The 25,167-nt window shown below is 43.9% G+C and overlaps 1 protein-coding gene across 3 annotated transcripts in view; it reads right to left on the bottom strand.

Moving 5' to 3' along the window:
* Positions 1-25,167, bottom strand: part of SRGAP2 (SLIT-ROBO Rho GTPase activating protein 2) — a 306,462-nt gene that overhangs the window by 46,232 nt on the left and 235,063 nt on the right. For all 3 annotated transcript variants that reach the window (XM_006887926.1, XM_006887927.1, XM_006887928.1), the window contains exons 8-12: positions 22,177-22,278; positions 20,856-21,053; positions 4,908-4,992; positions 2,136-2,163; positions 342-366 (exon numbers count right to left, since the gene is read on the bottom strand). In XM_006887926.1, the coding sequence (XP_006887988.1) occupies positions 342-366; positions 2,136-2,163; positions 4,908-4,992; positions 20,856-21,053; positions 22,177-22,278 (438 nt within the window). The remainder of the gene's footprint in view (positions 1-341; positions 367-2,135; positions 2,164-4,907; positions 4,993-20,855; positions 21,054-22,176; positions 22,279-25,167) is intronic.

Genomic DNA, 25,167 nt, shown 5'->3' with positions numbered 1-25,167 from the left:
TAGTTAAGTAGCCACACTCCCAAACCAATAACATGTAGTTCAAGCCCACCCGTTGCTTCATGGGTGAAAGAGGGGCAATTTTTTCCTAGGTGATTAACAATCTCTGAAAACCACTGACATGTAGGACATGAGTTAGTTTTGACTGGATGATACAGGACAGTCTGTAGGAAGAGGTCTACTATCACTATTTACAGCTTTATACGAACTGTTATCCTGTTAAGCACACTCTGACTAAATGGAGTTATTTTAAGCTTGTCCTGCCCCAGGCAGAGTTCTGTTGATAGCTGCAGGATACGAATGACCCTTCAAGCCAGACCAGCTGGTTCCCACTGAGCACATACCTGCTTCCTCACAGTTGAGCTCCGCCTGCGGTTGACCCCATCGATCACAGTGGACCAAACCAGAAATAAGAGGGGAAAAAGAAAATGAGGACAGAATAAGAAAAACAACCTCTTTAAAACCCAAAAGTAAAATCTTCAATAATGAAAAATCAGTCTGGTGGTGAACGAGGCAAAACCACATTGTTCCATTTAGATCTCAAAATGCCTAGAAAGACTTGCTAATCGATTTTCCAAATAGAGGCCAACACAGCTCCTATCATCACACAGGCATGGAGGGTCTTGCTATTCGCGTCCACCATCATTCAGATCAGCACAGGAGAAAAGTGGCTCAATTTTCAGTAAGGTGAATTTGGATTAGGCAAGAGGATCTGGAAGCCAACACTAACGGACGATGCAGTTTTCTTTCTCTTGGAAATTCGTAGGGGACAGATAGGGAACAATTTTTCTGCACTTTGGAAGGTGGAGCATCCAGATGGGAAGAATCTTGGCGGCCTTCTAGGGCAATGTTTTTCGAGCTGTGTTTAGCCTCAGAAGCCTTTTCTCAAAAGGAATCTGACTCCGAAGGACAGCCATGCTCAGCACGCAGGGACCAGAACCAGGCTGCTTGGCCACTCTCTGTCCCTCTACCAGATGATTTCTAAGGGACCCTCTTTGCCTCCCTAGGGCTCCCTGGATTTAGTATAATTCTCTTGTCTTACAGATGAGCAAACTGGGGCCCAGAAAGGGGAAGAGAGTAGTCCAAGGTCACACAGCAACAGGGAATTCAGTTCAGAATTTGATTCTTCTGATTTCCACATGGTCTTCTGCAAGATTCAGGGCTTTAGGGGAACTTACATTAAGTCAGAAAGACTCCATCATTGAGAAGACAGAATCCTTATCTTGGCCTCTTCCAGCCATCAAGACTAGTACACTGTACACTAATAGGATCTTTATTGTGATCCACAAGCACAAAACGATGAAAGCCAAATGAAGCTATTTCTAAATAATGAGCCTATAATTGTAAATGGCCTCATGATTATTGTGTGTGTTGGCAGATATAAGTGGTTGATATAATGGGCTAACCCTGGGTCTCAAAGGAGTCCAGCCCATTAAAGCTCTTTCCTCGGTTAAATCAGCACATTTTTAGGCATCTGAGAACTGTTGGCTGCATGACTGCTCTGCTCTCCGCCAGCTCACAGAGTTTTCTAATAGCAACACGGTGACAGGGAGGGAAAAATATTTGGCCCTGTTGGGGTGGGAGGGGAAGATGGGAAAGGCCTGGGAGGGCTGCAGACTTGTTCATCATGCAAGGGTTTCTCTCAGTGCTGTTTGGCAAGGCAATGCGATGTAATATTTCATTATCTAGCAGCAGTCATTAATTAGGACCTGCCATTTTTCCAAGCTTTTTTTTTTCCCCAAAAAAAATTTCAGATCAAAAGCTATTTCCTTCTCTGGGACAGAGGCTCCTCAAAGCCCAAATATTAACGTCAAATCTCTTAAGGTTAGGAAAACAGAATTTTCCAGAGTCAAATGTTTCTTTCTCTTGCAATATAAGCTTTTGGGCGTGTCAGGCCTATTTCAGCAAGTGATAACACCTCAGTTCTGCTCAGCTCACAACACAGCCTGTTTCTACTTCAGACCAGATGGGGTCAGCAAGGCTGCAGAGGGTAGGGAGCAGCCCCTGACTAGGCCAATCCTTTGCAAAATCACCAAAGGCTTTTCCAAACTCAATTCCTTGGCTCTTTCCCAGGCTGGAATGACTCTACCCCTGGTCCTCTCATCATCCCTTCCCAGGTCTGCCCAGACCACACCTACCTGGCCAGACTGCAATCTGTCCGCTGACCTGTCAGAAATAAAAAAACAAAGAGCACATGTTGAAGCAGAAGGAGTAGGTGGGGAAGACTCATTCCTAGGAATTATTATGCATTGATCTGCTTCCCAGAGTCCCTGATGCAAAATGTTGACTGTTAACCAAGAGGTTGAAGGTGTGAGTCTACTCACAGGCCCCTCAGAACAAAGCCCTGGTGATTTAGTCCCTAAACCTCAGCCACTGAAAACCCTGCAGAGTGCAGTTCTCCTCTAACATGGGGGGGGGTTGCCTGGAGTCAGAATAAACAGGACAGAAACTGGTGGGTAGTAGACCCCACTTCCCAGAGTCCCTAGTGTAACAGTGTGAGTCTGTGCATCCAGAGCAAAGAGAAGGGTACAGAGCCTCTTCCCAGGCAGGTTCTTTTCCTGATGCTCGTTCCCAACTCGGTACTGTTAGCATCTGGAATTGCCAACACTGCTTTCTAGAAGGAAAAGAGGAGTGGAAGGAAACAGCAAGGCTGAGTATTGTTTTCTACAACAAATGATTAGAAGTCTTCCTAGAGATATACTCAGATTCTCGTACGTCTAGGGAGGGTGAGGACAATCCCGTTCGTTCCTGAGTGGATGAAAATTCACATGGTTGGAAAAAGGAGTGTTTACAGATAGAGAGAAGATACACACGTGTTAGCTTTAGATTCATACTAAATTTTTCAGTTAGGCCGAACTGGAATCAAAGGCTGATACTGCTGTAAACTGCTGTTCTCAAAGCAAACGCCCAAGTACAAAATTAAATGGGTCACAAATAGCTTCAAAAAAAATCGAAGAGATAACATTAAAATTCATAAGTAGTGATTTTATATTTTAAAAGAAATTCATATGCACGTGTCCACGGGCTGCGATATAAGATGTACTGCTCTCTGTGGACAATGGTGGTGAGGGAGGCGCTGATACAAGTATTAGATTCGTATCAGATGAGCAGGAAAAATCCAGCCGAGGGAGAAAGGTCAGCTCTGACCCTCAGTGCCCAAGCTCCTCGAAAGGTAACCCAAAGGAGCAGAGGTGCCAGGGCAGGGCAGTTTCTCTGACTTTAGAGGATGCTAATTGTTGATTTCAGTTCACCTCATCTCAAACACCACTCTCTCCCAGCCCCAACAGCTTACTCATTAACAAAGGCTCTGCTTTCATCTGCAAAAAATATTATTCTGAGCCATTATTTTCAACATCTGTTCCATTTCCATTCTGGAATATTCATACACATCAATTATCCCTCTGAGGCAAGAACAAGGGTCTCTGGAATTGTGGTGACAAATACATATGGAAGGCAGGGACATGATGACTTGACATAAGAAGATCCGCAGCGGTCCCTCTCTGTTCCTCCCTTGTTGCTGGCATTTGTCATCTTTAGATTAAGGCAATTTGGAGCCCTAATGAATGGTGGCCAACATTCACCCCTCCTCAGTGGAACATTTTGCTGCATGTATGTGTGTACATTTCATATGACACCCACGCATGATCTAAGGTCCTGCTCCTAGCTACTTATGGACAAAAGGAAACTACAGCCATAACTGGCTTCAAATAGTTCTGGGCTTTCCTCCAATTCCCCAAAGAGCGGTCCATAACCCGAGAATAAGATCTCCTATAGCAAAGTTTGCCTCTCAATGCCAAAACCTGTTCAGTCTGACTGAGTCCCTTGGGTGACAGGGAAAGAAGAGACTAAGAGTTACCTATCAAACCTTCCCTACATAAAATAAAATGTCTTTAAAAAAATCATCACAAGATCAAAGGCACCCGGAGAAGAAGAATGAAATCATCTGGGGGATGTAGACAGGCAGGAGAAGGGTGGGCAGGAGGCCCTGGTATGAATGGAGCTCCGGTTCCTGGGGCTAACCAGCAATGAGTACTGTGCACGTGAGCTTGAGACTTTGTATCACGACGCTGAGCACAGGCTTGCCTTTCACTGATGTCACCACATATTCCCTATTGCCTCCCCTGCCATCTTTAGGTGAGGAAAGTAGCAGGGCAGGGAGCAGGAATCCCCGACCTGGGAATCCCATTAATCATAGGATGCTGAGAGCCAGGCAGGAGACCTGGGCAGGGTGCCAAAAACCCCGGGGAAACTTCTCTTTTAACCTTCTCCTTCTGTTTGACAGTTGAGGGGAGAAAGTCCAGAGTGCCAGGCCAGTCCCGGGCCTTGCTACTTTCCAGGATCTGGTTCAAATCATCCTACCAGACAGGCTGAGACAGTCCATTCAACAACACGGCCTCCAAGCGGAAGAGCCCAAAGAGACAGAGCGGCCACTTCACCAGCACCAGGGGCCTCCAGGGCAGAAGGGAACTGCTACTCAGACTTGAAGCTTCACAAAGCTGCAGTTGTCCATCACCCCCACCATCGAGATGGCTCCTTTCCTCAGAGCAGCTGTGCAGCTCATCTCCCTACTTTCTGGCTCCAGCCTCAGTCCTGCCACAGAGGAGCTGGGGTTTTTAACAAAGCGTCAGGAGAGTAAATAACCCATCAGTCCCTTCGCCCCAGACAGGGCAGGAGAGCAGCAGGGGGGTGGGAGGCTGGGTGGAGCACAGGCATGCTCCATTTAAACAAATGGATGGTGCACATTAGTGCTTCATTAAGCAGCGGCCTCTTCTCATTACTCACGCAGGCATTTGGGGTGTGTGCTCCCACATCAAACAGGCTAGGAAAAGAAACGGATTCCTCTAACAAGACTAGGCCCACTGGGCCAACGACGCAGCCTGCCAAACCTCTGGCCGAGTTCCCACACTCACTTTCTCCCAGGGTTTTCTGGAGCAGGTCGTGCTTGGCTTGTAACTTGGTGATGAGGTTCCTGCCCTCCAGGTACTCCTTCATTTTCTGTAAGGGAGAAGGAGAAAGCGCAATCAGACTCCTGAAGGGAAAAAGGCAATCACAGCCGCTCCGTGCTACAATTTCTTTTTTAAGAGGTCATTTGGCTTCTGCCCCAATTCCCTCAGGCCTCTCTTTTATTTCTCTAAGGTTTTCAGCATCTGGGCAGCTGCTGATTTTCCTGGTGGATTCATATTCTGCCCTGTTTTTTTCTGGGTCCTCCGAGTTAGCCTGGGCCAAAGAATTACCTTCTAAAGATGCTTATATTCAGGCCCTTCTGTCTTACTGGTTAAGAAAGGGCAAGGGGTTGTTGCAGCTTTCTGAGCCTTGGTCTTTATGGGAGAACATACACCTGCCACTTGTCCCCTCCATTAGTGCCCAGCCCCGCCCTGGACCCTCCCAGCATGCTTTGCAGCACACCTGGAACAAAGCAGCCACAGTCCCCCCTTCAGTTGCAAGCTCAGCTACAAAGATGGTAGCATTTTTTGTCTTGGCAGTACCCCAGTCAGCCTCCTCCTTATTCTGCATTGAGTCTCTGTGGAAAGCTTGGAACTCCTGAACACTTGAGGAAGGGGCTGCCACCCCCTCAACTTGCGCGTGCGTGTGCACACACACACACACACGCACACACAGGCTCACGCTCACAGTTCCAGAAACAGATGAGGTTACAGAAATACAATCCCATCTGCTCCAACAATCAAAATATGATTGCTGCACTACATTCTGTGGTCTGACTGCTCCCAGCACTCATCTGCTCAGTAAGTCTACTGTATCTCCCCAGACAGGAGATTGATCAAATCCTCAAAACAACCATGTGAACTAGTATTATCATTATCCCCATTTTGTGGGCAAGGCACTGAGGCTTAGAGAGATTAAGTAAATTGCTCAAGACTGAGCAGCCACGGAGGGGTACAGCCAGATCTAGATGGATAACATAGTGCAAGCTCTTAAACCCTTATGATAAAGTCTTGATCAATTGTGGTACAGAGCAGAAGGAGGAGAAAAGCAGGAGGAAACGTCACATTATTTGTGGTTACATCGTGTAGCAGGTGGTCTGGTCCTCAGGGTGCAGCACCTGTAACCTAAAGGCCACTCAGCAGCCCATTGGGAGAAAGATGGGAAACCTCCCTGTATGTGATCTGCAAACTTACAAATCCAATGGAGGGTTGGCCATGAGTTAGTTCCAATTCTATGGCAATGGGCTTTTGAGTTTAAAAGCATTGTAGGAATCCCCAAGTGTAGCAAATGGTTAAGTGCCTGACAAGATGCTGAAAACCTGGCATTTCAAACCCACACAGAAACAGCTCAGAAGGTGGGCCTGGCAATCTGCTTCCCAAAAGTCACAGCCTCGAAACCTCCACAGACAGTTCTACTCTGCAACACAGGTTTCCATCAATGGAGATCCATTGGCTTTTCCCCCTTTCTTTGAAGCAGCATTTCTCATACATCCTCTCATTTGACTCTCACAGTGACTTGACAGAGCACAGAGGGACATAAACATGTTCTGATTTCAAATGGAAAGATGACAGAGGACAGGGTAAAAGAAATTGCTGAGTGTTGGCAGGTGCTAACTGGTACCAGGGCTGCATCCTTTCTCCATATCTATTGAATCTGAACAAATTCATGAAGCTGGGCTCTGTGAAGAAGAATGCGGCATCAGGACTGGAAGAAGACTCTTCAATCAACAACTTGTGTTGATGACACAACCTTGCTTGCTGAAAGTAAGGATGCTGCCAAACACCTGTTGCAGAAAATCAATCACCACAGCCTTCAATATGGATTAAATAGCAACATCAACACTGGGCCAACAGGCAACATCATGATAGTTGAGAAAGGACTGAAACTCTGTCAATGATTTAATCTTACTTGGATCCACAGTCAACATCCTCGGTACCAGGAATCAGGAGATCAAGAGACACATTGCTTTGGACAAGTCTGCTTTCAAGAAATTCTCCAAAATACTGAAAAGTAACGCTGTTTGAAGACTAAGGTCTGCCTGACTCAGGTCTTTTCAATCACTAGTTATGCATCTGAGAGCTCGACAATGAATAAGAATGACAGAAGAAGAATTCATGCCTTTGAGTTGTAGTGCTGGAGAAAAGTACTGAATAACCAACGGACTGCCAAAAGAACAAACAGATATGTCTTGGAAAAGGTGTAACCAAAGTGCTCTATGGGGGAAAAGATGGCAAAGCTTCGTCTCACATACTTTGGGCATGTTGCTAGGAAAGGTTATTCCTTGGAGAGAGATATGCTTGGAAATATGGAGTGTCAGTGAAAGAGAGGAAGACCCCCAACCAGATGGATTGATACAGTGACTACAGCAATGGGCTCAAGAGTATGAGAGATGATGAGGATGGCACAGGATAGGACAGGGTTCACGTCTGTTGTTCACAGGGCTGCCATGAGTCAGACTCGACTTGATGGCGCCTAACAACAACCAGTACCAGAGCTGCTCATGAAGGTCTTCGTTTGCAGTCACTGTCTCCTGTTCATTATTAAACTCGGCAGCATTTCCAGAGTGTGATCTATGAATCACTGCTGATTCCTGACATCACTGAGAAGGTGGGTGTTGTGGGGTGTGTGTGCCTTCCAGTTGATTCCAGAGTTTTGAGCTAGTTCATTCTGGTTGGTCTCCCTGTGGAGAATTTGCATTTCATACCAGACACACTTCTTTGGAAATGCAGAGAGTCAAATTGGTTGGAAGTCCTGGTCAGAAAAGAACCGATCCCACACAGAGTTCCCTAGGCTGTAATATCTATGAACTATACCTCTAATAAGGAGCTCTGGTGGCTTAGGGGCAAGGAGCTGTGCTGCATACCCAAAGACATGCAGTTCTAGGTCACCAGCTGCTCCACAGGAGGATGGGCAATCTCCTTCTGTGTGATTCACTGCCTCTGAAAACCCACTGGAGAACCAGCTATGGGTTAGTTCCGACTCTATGGTACACAACAACAACAAGATACCTCCTAATACTATGTACATGTTTCTCTACTGTTCACAGGGTTTTCAGAGGCCTGTTATTCAAGAAGCGGATGGCCAACTCTGCTTTCTTAGTCTGTCTTAATCTGGGAGCTCTACTAAAACCTGTCTGCCATGGGTGATCCTTGTGGCATTTGAGACTCCAATGGCATAGCTTTCAGTGTCACAGCAACCCACAAGTTACTCAGTACAGCAAACTGACAGACAAGTGCTGTACAAATTAGAATAATTGATAATTAATAAGGACGACAGAAGAAGAATTGATGCTTTTGAGCTGTGGTGTTGGAGAAGTGCACTTAACATTCCATGGACTGCCAAAAGAACAAACAAATATGTTGTGGAGAAAGCGTAGCCAGAATGCTCCTTGGAGGCAAAGATGATAAAGCTTAATCTCACATACTTCAGGCATAGTGCTAGGAAAGGCTATTCCTTGGAGAGGTGCATTATGCTTGGAAAGGTGGAGGGTGGTGAAGGTGAAGACCCTCAAGCAAGTGGACTGACAGTGGCTGCAGCAATGGACTCTAGTGTGTCGGGAATGTGAGGAAGGCACAGGTTGGGCCAAGGTGAAAATCTGTTATTCATAAGGTTGCTGTGGGTCGTATTAGACTTAACAGCACCTACCAACAATAAGAAGGACAATATTTATGAGAGTAGGTCACCAGGGCTCTGCCACCCAGGGAGTCTCAGGTAGGTTTGAACCACTCACCCTTCAGTTAGTTGCCAAGTGCTTTAACCACTGTGCTGCCAGATCTCATAGTAATTTGCTAAAATATTTAAAACTGTAATCATTACATCTTTCTTTTCATGTATAAAGCAAAAAGTATAATGATACGTCCTTGAAATAAAATTATAAACAGATTTTTTTTTACTTTGATCAAGGGGTTCTATAACCGACAAAGAGCCCTCGTGGTGCACTAGTAAAGCACTCAAGTACCAAAAAGGTCAGCTGTTCAAATCCATCAGCTGCTCCAAGGGAGAAAGATGTACCAGTCTGCTTCTAAAAAGACAGAAAGACTTAGAGGCCTTAGGGGACAATTCTACTCTGTTCTAGAGGGTCGCTCTGAGTCAGAATCAGTTCTACAGCAGTGGGGTTTTTTAGTTCTTAGTCTTAAGTCCAAAATGAACAGCTAAAAACATGATCCTGAACTAATCTTGCCTGTAGCCTTATTAACCTGCTTTCCACCTGGAGCCATTACTTCACTTTGTAGCACTGTTAACTTGCTCTCCTACTCCCCTGAAGAGAGCAGACGGAGTTCTCTGCTTACAAAGAAGATTCCTTTTAAACTGGACTTAAAGGTAAAAGCTGCTGCATACAGTTCTCCTTTGGCCTTACCTTAGTGTAAGAAAAGGCTGAAAACCTTTTCCATAATTTAAAAGCTACATGTGCAGCAATCGAAGGTGGTTATAGTGATGAATTCGTTGTGAGTTTCAACGTGAGGGCGAATTTACACAACATTAAAGGGTACATATGAGGTGTTGTAAGTCAGACGTTTGTAACCAGGGAACTGCCTGCCTGTAGTCAATGACAGGCCCGCCACTTAGTGATTTAATGAAAAAGACTGTGCTACATTAATTGCAAGAGGTCTCATAAGTATGCAAATAGACAGGTTTTCCAGAGTAATTTTTTCAAGTATGCTGTTACCAGGGTAACTTGTCTTTATTAGGCAAAACCCCCATACCTACAGGCTTATACAAATGAATGCCCCCCAGTCGGTCAGGCCAGAGACCACCCAGTATCCTTTCACCCACCTCCCACCAAGCTAGAGACCACCAGGTAACCTGATGTCAGTTTATAGCAGTAAGGGGCAGGGACTTCCTGGGAACCAATCAATCGTGTTAAAATTAATCAGTGGTTGATATTTTATCCTACCACCTCCTTTTCTCTTTAGAAGGTTAATTGTAACTACCCAACATTGAGTTATGTGGAGAGAATAAACATAAGAATTTTGGAATTTTCATTCTTCTAAATGCTATCTGTAATTTATGAAGAGCCATACATGGAACATCATGATGGATGGAGAAAAACAGTGAAGTTATCAGTGATGTTTTACTTGGCTGCAAAATCAACACCCATAGCAGCAGCAATCAAGAAATCAGAAGATGCGATATACTCTGGGTAAGGAGCTCTTTAAACTGCTCCTGAAGAAGGTCGTCAACGTGCGCTCATCCAAGCAACGATATTTTCACTTGCCTTGTATGCACTTACAAATCGGACAATGAATAATAAAGACCAAGTGAGTATCAAAGGCACTGAAATGTGGTGCTGGTAAAGGGTATTAAATAAGCGAGAGACTGCAAAAAGAATAAAGAAATCTGTCTTGGACAAATTACAGCCAGTGGGACCCTACTTGCAAAGATGGTGAAACTTCATTGCTTCGGGTGTGTTGTCAGAAGTGGCCAGTCCTTGGAAATGGACATCCTACTTGAAAAGGACAGTCCATTAAAGAGAAGTTTCTTGCCAAGATGAAGTGGCAGAGTGACTGCAACAATGGGATTGTACACAGTGGAGATTGTGAGGAAACTAAGATTGTGTAAGGTTTCCACCTGTTATTCAGTTGTTTTCAATCTCTGGAGATCACTGAAGTCAGAGCTGATTTGATGTCATCCAACAACAATAACAACAATATAATGCATCCTTTGTCATCCATGCATTTTTGCATAGTCAATAAACCACAAGGTAGTATCTTTCTGGTATGTCAGCTATCAGCCAAGATGCATCCCGTTAGCAATGCTATTCCTCTGAATCCAGCTGGAATTTTTTAAAAAATTATCTTCAGCAAAATTTTATTAATATTAATAAATATTTATATTAATAATGTTTAACTAAAATAGCAAATTTCAAAGTCTTAAAAAAAAAAAGTATAGGACAGAATTGAACTGCCCTGTAGGGTTTGCAAACTGTAATCAATATGGATGCAGACTGCTGCATCTCAGGTTCGAACCCCCGGCCTCTTGGTTAGCAGCTGAACACTTAACTACTGCACTACCAGTAACCCTATATAAATGTAAGATAATTACCAGAGTAAATGCTGCTCTAATTTTTTTGCACTCTGATTATTTTTTAAACACATTCAATCTTTGCTTTCATGAATTGACACAGTGGCTGCAGCAGTGGGATCATCAAGTCTATCAGAGATGATGAGGATGGCACAGGACAGGGCAGGGTTTAGATCTGCTGTTCACAGGGTTGCTATAAGTCGTTCTCAACTCGATGTGAGACTTAACACCAACAATCAGTGAGGGTAAGGAGCTCTGGTGGCTTAATGTGTAATATGCACTGTTAACCCAAAGGTCAGTGGTTCAAATCCCCAGCTGCTTTATGGGAGAAGGACGGAAAATCTCTTCCCATATAGTTTTACAGTGTGATGGGGTGGTGTCACCATGAGCCAGAATCAACTGGAGGGCCATGAACTTGGCTTTTTACTCCTTAGAATAAGGATTAATAGAAAAGTTAAAACTATGATGAGTCACTTTTACCGCATACTTCTCATGCACTTTTGAGTTTTCAGGAGCTTTATTACACACACTCTCTTTCTCTCCATCGGAACCCACTCATGGCTGACCCTCCAGTAGGTTTCTGAGGCTGCAAATCTCACAAGAGGAGATGCCATCCTCCTGTGGGCATTTGATGAGAGGCAATGGATGAAAACTGCTTGAGAAGTGTGACTGTTGGGTGAGCTATACAACTTTTGCTCTACACACACTCACACACACACACACACACACGCATGTACATATAAAAAGAAAGAAAAATGATGGCTTTTTCTGGCTTTAGTCCCTGGGCTTTCTTCGCTCACAGATGGTCCAACGTGTGTGTCTGCAAATTTCCATGCAGGACTTCTGTCACAAGGCTTCATTACTCACCTGCCTCTTCTCCAGGCTGCCTCCTCCCCACAGTAAGAGGCCATTCATTATTCTTGCATCCCTAATGCTCTGTTCTCAGCCTCGCAGATAGTAGATACTCAGAGATGTGAGAACAAGTAAAGAAAAGAGTGGCCTCAATTCCTCTGCATAGAATCCTCCTCACCAGGAGCAAGCCAAGACTCTAAACATGCCCTGTCCCTCCAAAATAGGAAATAATCCACAAACTAACGCAACTCCCTCTGGTCTGCTGCCTTATTCAGGACGCGGTCCTGGCCCCTGCACCTCAGTGACTCTGGCAGAGAACATCTGCGTGGAATTAGGCTCCGATTGTCACTCTCCCCCTCCATCTGCTCCGGCTGCCACCTTACCTGCTGCCAGCCTTCCCAGGAGGAGAGCCTAACCCTACGTCAAGGACTAATTGTGACACTGGGAACAGTACTTTAGGGCTGAGTTTTGATCCAGTTCGGTCCTGTCTGACCACTCCTGCTGAGAATTTACACTTCCACTCCAGATGTTCTGCACCAGGTTCTATAAGCTCCCCAGGCGATGCTATGAATACATAAGATCTTGTTAAAATGCAGATTCTGATATCTGAGGTGGAAATGAAAATTCTCAGCAGGGTACAGAACCAGAACTATCCAGTTTAAAACCTTGGACAGGGCCCAAAGGTGAAACACCTTCAGGGAAACATTCCTTCCTAACAACTCAAGCCTCAAAGGCCTCTCACTGCAAGGTTCCCAGAAAATCTTAGATTCTCTAAGGAGCAGGGAGAAGAATCACCAAGAAGCTAGAACCTTACAAAACGAGACCACACTATTCAGAAAAACAGTCAAAATGCTGAAAGGAGATAAATGCAAATGCCTTCCTTACTCTCACTCACATCTCTACTTGGATTTCTGGAAATGTTCCCCCTCCCCTTTCATTCATGGTCACAGTTTATGAGTTAGCTCTGGATGTCACTCAGTAAACCATTAAAATAAGTAACAATCTGATAAAAGAGGTATGATGGATTACCTTTGTGAGTTCCATTAAATGCTGAAGGATCAAAACTGTGTCAGGTATGACCTGCATCCCTAATACTGGGTGGAAACAATGGCTGGGAGTTCCCATCTCTGTAAGCAGGTGACGGGAAGAAGGTAAGCCAGCGTGTCCGGTTTCCCGCGGAGCTGGCTGGCACGCTATTTATCATGGTCCTATCCCCCCATGGAGTCAGTACTCATCTGGGCCGGGGATAAATGACCTTGCCTTTACTGGAGGAGAACAGGTGCTGCTGGACAGATGCAGAGAGAAAAGAGCAAAGATACTGAAGGCAAGACTCATCTTGTAGAAACTTCTTTTCCATGAGGCTAGGAAGAACTATTTGTATGGAATCTCGAAATCCTTTCCTTGGTAAGATGATTCTCCTCTTAACCTCTAAACCAGTTGCTGTCTAGTCAATTCTGACTTGTGAGAGCTTTATGGCCGGTTCTCGTGGCATAGTGGTAAGAAGCTACACTGCAATCCCAAAAATGGGTGGTTCAAATCCATGGGAGGATGGGCAATCTCCTACCGTGTGATTTACTGCACCTAAAAATCTGCTGGAGGGTCAGCTGTGAGCCGTTTCAACTCAAAACACACAGCAGATTCCAACAAGGAAAGCACCACATTCCCACTGACATCTTGACTTAAGCTCACTGAGATCCACTCTGGATTGTTAAACCAAGTTTATGGTAATCTGTTAAGGCTATGCTCTAGGTAACAAATACACATTCCTCTACTTCTTAGTTTTGTGCTAATATATAAGACAGATGAATCAAAGGAGAAAGGCTTCTGACCCTTTAAAAAATAGAAAGAGGCAAAAGAATGCCTTTTGAATTCAATTTTTAAAAAATCTCTTGCTTTAAGCACTCTTAGAAAACTCATGGGACATCACTGATGTCTTGGATTTAATTTGTATGAACCCAAGGCCACAGTACTCATTGCAGCTAGCGGGAGAGGTGGGCGGGGGAATGGCTGTGTTGAGCCAGCCCCGTGCACAGAGCTACACAGATGTCATTACTGTGGCTGCTCCCCCACCACACAGGCACACTGACATTTCCCCTCCTCCCTGTCAATTTTTAACACAGGAAACAGCTGTCAGCCGAATGCATAATTGAGTAAACCTTAAACAGGAGCACAGCTCCCCAGTTTAATTGACAGGGCAGGGACATTCATTCATTTGTACCTGCTTAGTACACATTTACCAAATGCCTGCACAGTGCAGGAAGCAGGGGAATACCAAGATGAGAAAAGATCCTAGGTTCTGAGTCTAGTGGTTCACAGCCAAAGTACATTACTGCCAAAATACAATCTCTTCTAACTGCTGTGTTTTCACCAGCTGCTGTGGAATCCGCTATTCATGGTGACCCCGTGACTAATGGAATCAAATGTTGCCTAGCACTGTGGCATCAGGACCGGAAGAAGATAAGCCATGATGTGCAGATGACATAACCTTGCTTGTTGAAGGTAAAGAGGATGTGAAGGTCAAAGACTATATAGGCCTTCAGTATGAATTACACCTCAAAACTAAGAAAAGTCCTCCAACGGGGCCAACAAGCAACATCATGGTAAACAGAGCAAAGAATGAAGTTGTCAAGGATTTCCATTTCATCCTTCTGGGATTCACAATCAAATCACATGGTAGCAGAAGTCAAGAAGTAAAATGATGAATTCTGATGAACAAATCTGTTGCCAAGGGCACTTTCAAAGGGCTAGTAAACAAGGACACCACTCTAAAGACTAAAGTGTGCCTGACTCAAGCCATGGTATTTTAAAAGACAGGAAGACCTATCAACCTATGGTCGACTGATATTTGACAAGGTAATAAAACCCTTTCAACTGGGAAAGGACAGCCTCTTTAACAAAGGGTGCTTGCATAACTGGACATCTGCCTACAGAAAACTGAAATAGGATCCATATCTCACACCATACACAAAAACCAACTCAAAGTGGATCAGATACCTAGGGGTAAAACCCCAAACCATAAAGATTGTAAGTGACAAAATGGGAACAAAATGAGAAGACATAGCCTATGGCATAAATAGGCTTGCAAACTTAGCCAAAAATGCACAACCAGGAGAAAAGAAGATCAATGAATAGGACCTTTTTAAAATCAAATCCCTGAGTGCATAAAAAAAAATTTCTCCAGCAGAGCAAAAAGAAGACTCACAGATCTAGAATAAACATTTAGCAATGACATTTCAGATAAGGGTCTCATAACCAAAGTTTACAGAATACGACAACACCTCCACTTGGAAAAAACTGATAACCCAATCATGAAATGGGCAAATGACATGAAAAGACTCTTTACAAAGAAGGACATTTGGATGGCCAAGAAACACATGAAGAAATGTTCAAAATCATAGCAATCAGAGAGATGAAAATCAAAACCACAATGAGATACCCCCTGACTCCAGTAGTGTAGCAAATTTCAAGAAAACAGCAAATAATAAAGGTTGGATAGGATGTGGAGAGATTCGCACTCTTATGCATTCATAATGGGATTGTAAAATGGTACAAGCACTACAGAAGGCAGTTTTCTCAAAAAGCTGAATGTAGAAATCCCATTATGACCCAGCTATTCCACTGCTAGGAATATATCCCAAGTAAATCAGAACAGAGACACAAATGGACATTTGTACACCTTTGTTCACAGCAGCAATACTCATAATAACAAGAAAATGGAAACAATCCAATGACCATCAGTAATCGAATGGGTTAAGAAATTGTCATACATTCACATAATGGAATACTATGCAGCACTAAGAAGCATCGATTTTGGAAAACAGCATATAACTTGGGAGAAACTACAGAGTATTTGCTGAGTGAAATATCTGTTACATAAGGACAGATATTGCATAAAGCCACTATTGTGAAAATAGGGTCACTGAGTAAGATACATATAAATGTTCAGAAGGGAAAAGAGAGAAGAGCAGGAAAAGGGGAAGGGGGAAAATGGCTGGGATAGTAAAGGGTAGTAGATGGGGGAGATGCAGTTATGATAAAGGTTCAAAGGGGGCTTGAAAAGATGGGGTGATAATAGGCAGAGAGCAATGGTAATGATATAAAATATATATGTATGTGTATAAAATACAAAGTATATGTAAAAAATGATGCCTATGAACGATTATATGCAAACCAATAAAAAATGTGTATTGGCAGGTAAGGAAAAAATAAAGAAGACCATTAATGACATGTATTGATATAGTGACTGCAGCAATGGGCTCAAGTATGTCAGAGAAGATGAAGATGGCACAGGGCGGGACAGGGTTCAGATCTGTTGTTCCAGGGTTGCTCTGAGTTCTATTTGACTCGATGATGGCACCTAGCAATAACATATGAGTGTGAAAGTTGGACACTAAATAAGGAAGACTGAATTACAATTGATGCCTTTCGATTGTGGTGTTGGCAAAGAAAAGGAAACATACTGCAGGCTGCCAAAGAACCAAGAAATCTTGCTGGAAGAAATGCAGCCAGAGTGCTTCGTAGAAGCAAGGATGGGAAGAGTCGGGGATGCCACTCCGTGGGATTAAACATCATTCTTTAAAAAGCAGAGGGTGAGCAAAAGACAGGCTCCTCAGTGGAAATGGGTTGGCACTGTGACGTAATGATGGATTCACGCACGGCAGAAATTGTAAGCATGCGCAGGGCCAGGCAGCGTTTTCTTTTTATGCTCAGAGCCTCACCAGGAGTGGAGACACCTCAGTGCTGCCTAACAATAACAAAATGAGAAGGTTGGGTTAAGAGAATTTAAAATAAAATAAAATAAAATAAAATTTTAAAAATGTCTTTTTGTTACTTTTTCCTGCTTTTCTGCTGACCTTCTCCCTGACAATTTGCCTAAGTGAATTTTTTAAAAACCAGTTTTAAAACAGCATACTTAACTTCCTGAGTCTCTTACAAATGACTGACACGCTTTGAATTTCTAATTGATGTCATCTGGGCCGAGTGATCTGCTGATGGCCTGGGGTGACCAGGAAGCTCTCTCCGCCCCCAGGCACACCACCTTAGCAGTCAAAGTCTTGACAAGCTCTTTCAGTTTTGCAAAAGCCATGAACCTCTCTCTCAGGATGCCCTATTCGGAAGTTTTGAAGGACACTGAGCAACATTTGCAGAGGCAACAGACGGGAGAAAGAAGCGTATCTGCAGCTATCCTTGCTATATATGGTTTGGTAAGAACAGGCAGCCACTCTGTTTAACATGAGTTCCTCCCTTTCGTCAATGTCCATTTCACTACCCCAAAAAAGCCCTTTCACCATGAAATGAATTATCTGACACATTCCAAGTACCACTAATGAAAATGATGAATTCTCTTTGGAAATCTGCTACTAGACAGGTCCAGACAAAAACCATTCCTGTTAGTCAAGAAAATTTGCAGAGAGTTTTGACAAGTCGCAGGATGGCCACACAAGACAGGAAATGGGTTAGAAGACACCAGGACAGACAGAAAAAAGGGGAAAGAGTGAGCTGGCTTTGAGAGGTCACCAGTTTGAATCTTGGTCCTGCTATTACTAAAGGTCAACTTTAAACACAAATGACATAGCTTCATTTAAATACAAAAAAAAGAAGCAACTCTGACAAAGGCTATCTTAACAATTTTTTTTAGTCTCAAATTTCCTTCTTAACCTAAAAAATGGGAATCTTCTGCAGTGTAACAAGATCAGGTTATTTAAGTAGTGTTACATCTAAGCAGCCCAGATCGAGAAGCCAAACAATCCTATTATTAAAAGCCTCTAGCGGGTGGGGTTCAACAGCCTCCTTAGATAATGAAGCTTGGGGCGACGCAGCCCTCATTACAGTCATGAAGCTCTCATCACGGCTACCCCAGGTGAGCACGTGCCTTTATGCCTCTGCACACACTGCTCTGTGCTCGGGCAAGGCCTGTTTCCACTCTGAGTCACTGCCAGGGAAGCTAACTCATACAAGAGCAAGTATAAAAGCCACTTTGTGTGTGACATTTCTCCAGCTCCATTCATTACTTATGTGGCTGCATTTTTATATTTACTTTTTAAGTTTAAGGCAGTGCAGCTTCTTGCCAATAGGTCACCAAAGTCCTTAATAAATGATCAATGGGTAATTGGATAATAAATAAATAAATTGACAATGGTGCTGGTGATAAGTCTCCAGTATTTATTAACTACAAACTAAGCAATAGGCTAAACAAAAAAATGAGTGAATGTATGAACCAAGATGCCATTTGTTTTTCTTTATGTAGATTTTGCTATTTTACTACTATGATCCACTTCTGAAATAGCTTGCCTCCGGAAACTCTATGAACTTGGAGAAAACATGAAAGTTTTTCATGTTCAAGACTCATTCACAGAGTTGCCATGAGTCATTTACGACTCAACAGCATTCAACAACAACAACAACAACATGTTTAAAGAATGATATGATTAAGTGACTTAAAAATATTTATAACTTATTAAATGAAGACAGTAGATCATAAAAACAATGTATACAGCAGTATCTTAAAATTGTTTATGAATGTATGGAAAAAAGACTGGAAAAGAATGTATTTTAAAACCATTATGTCTTTTTTGTTGTTGTTTACTGTCAAGCCAGAACTAACTCATAGCTGACCATCCAGCAGCTTTTCAGAGGCAGTAAACTGCATGGGAGAAGACGGCCCATCTTTCCCCCTCAGAGCAGCTCGTGGATTTGAACTGCATACCTTTCCATTGGCAGTATAATTCCTTAAAACTCAGCCACCAGAGCTCCATTACCTCTAGGTAGGGGGACTAAGGATGATTTCTATTTTCTTATTGTGCCTCTAAGGAGCTCTGGTGGCCCAATGATAAGAAGCTGTGCTGCTACCTTAAAGGCACATGGTTTGAATCCACCAGCTGTTCTTAAGGAGACGGATGGGCAGTCTTCTCTCACAGGATTAACTGCCTTTGAAAACCTGCTGGAGGGTCAGCTATGGGTCAGTTCCAACTTGATGGTACACAATAACAACAATATTTTGTCTCTAAGTTTTATATAGTGACTCATGGTTCAATTTTCAGCCAAAACATAGATAAACCTATAAAATGATAACTCCAAGGAGATATTCACATCTTAGAATTGTTGTTGTTATTTATGTGTGATCGGGTCACTTGCCACTCATAATGACCCTATGTACAAAAGCTCTGAACTCTGCTCTATCCTGAGTCAACCTTATTGTCTCTGACACACCTACCGCCATTACCCCTGTCACTGAATCAATCCATCTCATCGAGGGTCTTCTTCTCCTGCACTGTCCCTCCACCCTCCCAAGAATGATGTTCCCCTCCAAGAACTGGTCCTTCCTTGCAACATGCCCAAAGTATGTCAGACAAAGATTCAGAATCCTTGTTTCCAAGGAGCAGCCTGGTTCCACCCTCTCTAGGAAGAATCTGTTTGTTTTCCTAGCAGTCCATGGAGAGTCAACCATATAAGGTCAAAAGAGCAGCATTTGTCTAAGAATAAAGCCCTGAAGCCAGGAAACCAGAAAAGTAGTATTAACAGAAAAGAGAGTTACAGGGAAGAAATGGCAAAAGTAAGATTACATTGTGGGTATTGTAATTAATGTTACAAAGCAAACGGTGCGTGAATAGTTGAATGAAAAAAAAAATCAATCTTCTTTGTTCATTCAAATCACAATAAAAAGAATACAAAGTGGAATCCCCACAGCTAGCATACTGGTTTCAGATTTTTAGCCTCGAAATATCAAGACAACATATTTCTGTTGTTATTTTAAGTAAATACATTTTATCTACAATGAGCATGTACAGGTTTTCCCCCTGCTATTGGAAATAGAGCATTCCTTATGAAAGTAAGCTGAATGGTATAAAGGAAAGAAGAAGCAATTACCATTATATAAATTAATGGAAAAAACTTCTGAGCATTCCCAGACCCCAAGGAAAACCACATACCAAAAAAAAAGGAGAAAATAAAGCTAACACACAATGTTCACAGACACTGTTCAAAGCTATGGTGCCTGATGCTCAGATGCTGGTATATTTCTCAGAAAGGCGCTTAGCCAAACTACTCTCATATGACATGTTGCCTCTCAAATGGCTTCGTTTTCAGCAAAACAAATGCTGAAAGCTAGTTCTGCTTTTTTACCCTTTTCTTAAAAGCAAAATCTTCTTTGGATTTTATGAAAATAGGCATTAATGTAGGTCTTTTGTAATAACAAGGTGGTGTATAAAGAGGGAATGCCTATATTATTTTGCTTAACAATAAAAATTTTTTTCAAAGATTAATTATTGTTAAATGACTCCCTTTCATCAGTTTGCTCCAGGATTAAAAAAAAAAAATCTGAAGAATTTTGAATGTAGTTAATTAAAAAAAAACCCTCAAGAACTTAACCCACAATTTTTAAAAAAAATTAGTGTTCTTAGTGGAGCAAGTGCAATGTTCAAAGAAAAATTAAACAAATTGTTCCAGTTGGAGAAAACTTTAATTTACTGCATGCAGGCTGTATTTCTGGAATGAAGAGCAAGTTGATTCATTTCATTCAGAATCAGTATGCATATTCACTGGTTGGATCTCATCTCACATCTGCAAACTTAATTTCTCCTCTCTTCCTCATCAGAAGAGCAGGAAATAAATTTTAGTCCAGGCGATAAATGTTACTTGGCAAGCTCAAAATAACTTAATTATTAAAAAGCAGCAACAAAGCCTAACCAGAAATCTTCCAAGGGATTGTTAACACTGTGCACTGTGTACTTAAAAAAAGGAGGGGGTAGTGGTAGGTCCATCTGTCTGAAAGAAGTCTGAGAGACATATGAATAACAAAACAGAATGTTTTGGAATTCTCTGCAAAGCATCACCACCACATAATACCTGCCTCAGTGCCTTTATGTGTATGGAGAGTCCTGAAGACTAAAACCCCAAACCCACTGCTATCTGGTTAATTCAGACCCAGTGAGTCTGGGATATACATAGAGAGCCTTCCACACACTAGATAGGGACTTGGGTTCCATATCCTCCTCCTGTGCTGGCCCCATGGAGGCTGTTTAAAGGCCACGAAGCTCCCTTACCGTGAAATAGAACTGCTCTGTCTCCTGCTGGTTGGCTCTCCTCTTGGCAATGCTGGGCTTGCTCATGAAGGTTTCGGACACCGTGGACTTAACAGACTCCATGGAGTTACTGTACTGGAAACAGTCAGACACATCAAAATCCTCCACGGTCACAATGTCCTGAATGGTTTGCAGGGTGGCCTCCATTGTCTTCTTGACCTGCCACAGACAAGGGCCAACACAGTGCACAAGGTTGCAAAACCGCAGGTGATAAGAGGCTCAGGAATGTGGGGATGGGGAGGTGAAGGTGTACAAGGAGAGGGGAGGCTGCTGGAAGGCAGAGGTGCGCTCCTCGCCTGACCATACTCAGCAAAAAAACACCACAGACTCAGCTACAACGTGCTACTCACTCTCTAGTGAGGACCTAAAAAACATCAGGGGTAATGCACCATATTAAATATGTAAGGTTTTATCCACATGGTTTTATTATAGAAACTAACATTCTATTAAAAAAAAAAACACACCAAAATCCACTGCTCCCTTCAGGCTGCGTGCATAACCTAGCTCTTTTATTTAATATTTACTTTCAAAATGTGATTTTTAGCTCTTGGCTATAATTTATAATGAAAGTGCTCAAGGAAAGAGAATGAAATGCATCCGAACCAATCCCACAGAACAAAGAGTTAGTTAAGATGTGGGATGGGACTGAGTCTTGCTTCTACCCCCGGTTCTGTTTCACGGCCTTCCACAGAACCATTAACCTGTTTCCCCATTTACAAATTCAGTGGTGAGTCCTTCCTGTGAGACAGTAAGACTTGGTGAAAGGCAAGGTGAGAAGTCATGCGAGCTCAGAAGAAAAGAGCTGGGTAATCAATCACACTGCCCTTTTGAACTGGTTGTTGAAAGCAAAAACACTGGGCCCTGAAGAAAGTCACCCTCATCTGAGAGAATGGGGATGTCTGAAGTATCAGAGGCAATGGCCTCTGTTTGTTTGAAAATGCTAGACTAAGCCAGGAATGAGGAGGGGACAGTGGTTCCAGAGACAATATTGTTCACGCAGCTGCCAAGTGCCATTTTGATTAAATGTGTAAGGGGTGGGGAGCTTTTTGTAAAAGCTTAAAAATAGAGCTCAACCTTTGGCAATGCAACAGCAACTTCCTGGAGTTCAAGGGCAGGATGTAACGGAAGGGTAAAGTCCAAGTGCGCATTTGGCTAGGAAACGTATGCGGCAGCCCGGACATTCCCTGCATGCTCCTTCCACCTGCTCCCAGATAGGGAGCCGCTAGGCGTTTGACCGGGAAACTCAGCGGGTGGCTTGGAGCCTGGCAGGCTGTAAACTCACCTCCTCGTTCTCAATCTTCAGGGTGGATAAGCGAGACTGCAGTTGTTGGCATCTCTGGACCAGCTCGCTCTGGACAGGCTGCTGGGCACAGAGCTGGGAAGCCTGCCAGAAGCAAGTAACACCAGGTCAGGAAGAGGACACAACTCTCTTTAAAGAGTTTATTAGCAGTTCCAATTACAGCTAATAAAACCACTCATACTCAAGGTGTAAGGCTCACAAGTTTGTGTGTTGAAAAAAATCTCCAAAGCCAAAGTGTGTGGATCTTTCCAGGACTGAACGCTGCGTGAAAGGAATGGAGAGAGGAACTTGTTTAGATAGAGTGGGCCTCTCTTTGGAGCCCATGTTCCAGCTGGTGTTTTGCAGAGGCCTACCTACGTAGCTTCTTGTGCCTCTACGGAAGTCTGAGGAAGCCTGAGTAGGGAGCTTGGGGCAGGCCCGATTCCAGAAGCACAATGCTTTGGCATTGTGAAGACTTCCTGCTAGAGATCCAAGTGGCCACCTCTCTGGCCCCTCCTTCACACATCAGAGTGAAAGCAGGAGAGAAGTGGGTCAGGAGGCTAACTCGATGCTGTTGGCAGCCGGTATGTTTATAAATCCAAGCCATGCATGAGAGCTCTGACTCAACCAGAAAGAGTAGGAAGCCAGGAACAAGGCTGCAGACTATGCTTGATGGCACTGGAGGGCATGGAATAGGCTAGAGCTCTTTGTTTTCCAAGAAGATTGGATTTTACCCCAGGTCTTTACAGGCTGTGTGTATTAGGGAGGTCTCTCCTTCCCTCCATGATCACTAACAAGGTGCTTTCCTCAAGTATGCTCTGTGTGCAGGAATGGATAATCACTGACTCTTCATGGGACAGGTCTACAGCATGGGGTTACCCATCACAGTCCCAGGATGATGGGTAAAGAACAAAAGGCTCGGAGAGTTGGGAAGTTGGAGACAGGAGCCATGTCACCTCACTACCATGTGTCTGTAGAAACACATCTGGACAGAGCTGGCCTATCTCCCCAGCAACGAGTAGGCACATTCACATGCCCACAGACCACTGTCATGCTTGAAAAGACAAAACTCTCTTTTCAAGTGGCGGAGGCTGAGACTTGACCTTTTCCATCACTGACTTTTAAGCTCCCAATTGACTTGACCTACTCCCCCGGCCGAGTGGCTGGTGTGAGCCAGCTCTCAGATCTAAAGAGCGCTGACTTCACTCTGGCTCTTGGAGAAGGAGACACAATGGAGAAGGCTCAGTGGCCAGGGGCAGTTTAGTGCCAAGAGTGAAACACTCTGGCTGTCTGATGTCACTAGTCAGGCATCCAGACCCCCACAAGCCTCTGGAGCCAGCAAGTGAGGAGCTAAGCACCTCCTCCTAGAATATCTGACAGTGCCTGGCATCAGCTCATGCTGAGCACCCCAGAATACTACAGTCAAAAGGGGGCCTTGGACAACTTTAGGGCTTCTGGTCAAAACGCCACCTGCACTCTGGCCCTTGTTCAAGGACTTTCAGGCAGCTCCCTCCTGTTGCCTCCATATTCTACAAACAGCCTACACTGATGGGGATAGACCAGCCTTAGGGGGCCAAGAATGACTCGCCTTCTTAGCTTTGTTTTCCACTGATAAGAATGCTAAGCAGGAATGCAGGATCTCTGCAAGTTCTAGGACTGACCCTGGCCCCTGCGTGGCTTAGCCATACTAATAGGCTATTATGTCACATATAGGATGGGCCCAGGCAGAAGAGAGAACTATTGATTTTTAAAGTAACCCAGGCTTAGTAGCGAGGAATCACAGGAAGGACAAGCCATCTCCAAGCTGGCTCCTTTAAGAAACAGCAGCACTGGTGATGCATGCTTTGGCTGTGGGTTTTCCTCTACCGGGGCGCAAGGTAATGCATTCCAGCTGTGCTCTGGGGTATGGAAATAAACCCCGAACAGGGCTGGGACAGCGCTTGAGCACCCAGCATCTGGATTCTCCCTTTATGGAGACAAGCTGTTTGGCTCAGAAGGCAACACAGTCAACATCAGAAAACGTATCACTCTACTCAACTGGCCCCCAAGTTCCACCGATTTGGGGGAAGGAATCTCAGTGGCAGCTGGAGGAGGCCTGACAGCAGGGGCTTGGAAGGGAAGTTTGACCAGCAGCCAGGGCAGGTGAGGAATGAGGTTTCCTGGGGCTCAGTGACACCCCTTCCCCCAACTCTTAATTGCACATGCTGCCATCTCACTTGCCCATCTGTTCAGATACTGACATTTCCGAAGTCAGAGAAATGAAAACAAAGTATAGATGGCTTGGTTAACCCTAAGCAGCAGAGACTTTCCAATTTTTTGTCTTGTGTTAGAAATGCCCAACTCCCCATAGTCGCCTACTGATGACAGTGGATCTTTTGTTTCCACTGCTATGGTCGTCATGCTCAGAGCAGGGTTTTCTCAACAGTGTGCAGCCTAAATCCCAAGGGAAGCATCATTCTTGGTGAGAGGACTCTGCTTTTTAGGTATCTCCTAGCCACTACTCCTTCTTCTGATTCTACTTCTCCTTCAGCTTGCCCTGTTAGGGAACCAGTCCCTCCACAGTGAAGGCCACTTGCTTCTTGAATGGATCTCTGCCCCACTCAGAGCTTTAGCACCTGATTTAGGCATAAGCCAATGAGAAGACTGCAGACACCTAGCAACAGTGACCAGCTCAAGGGTAAGCACATCACCCAATCAGAGGCAAGGAGACACAAGGAGACTGGTGGAGGCTTCTGGGAGGGAGGCACATATTCTTTCCACTCTATTTCAACCTACAAGACTGTAAGACTGGAAATGTAGTCATCTTATATTCATGGGGAAAGAGCCTCACTAAGAACAAAAGGGAACAAAAAAAATAGTCTTGATACCATTTATGCTCCTGAATGACCCAGCTTGAACTTGTTGTAGTTTGTCATTGTTGTTGAGTCAGAATCAAACCATTGCTGTTCCTCTGGTGGGTTTTCAGAAGGAGTTTTTATCACATGGGAAGAGACT

This window comes from Elephantulus edwardii, unplaced genomic scaffold (genome assembly GCF_000299155.1).
Source record: "Elephantulus edwardii isolate Elephantulus edwardi_28Jun2011 unplaced genomic scaffold, EleEdw1.0 scaffold00063, whole genome shotgun sequence".
Taxonomy (NCBI): Eukaryota; Metazoa; Chordata; class Mammalia; order Macroscelidea; family Macroscelididae; genus Elephantulus; species Elephantulus edwardii.
Note: the sequence above shows the minus strand (reverse complement) of the source record. Positions and strands in the feature narration are given on the sequence as shown.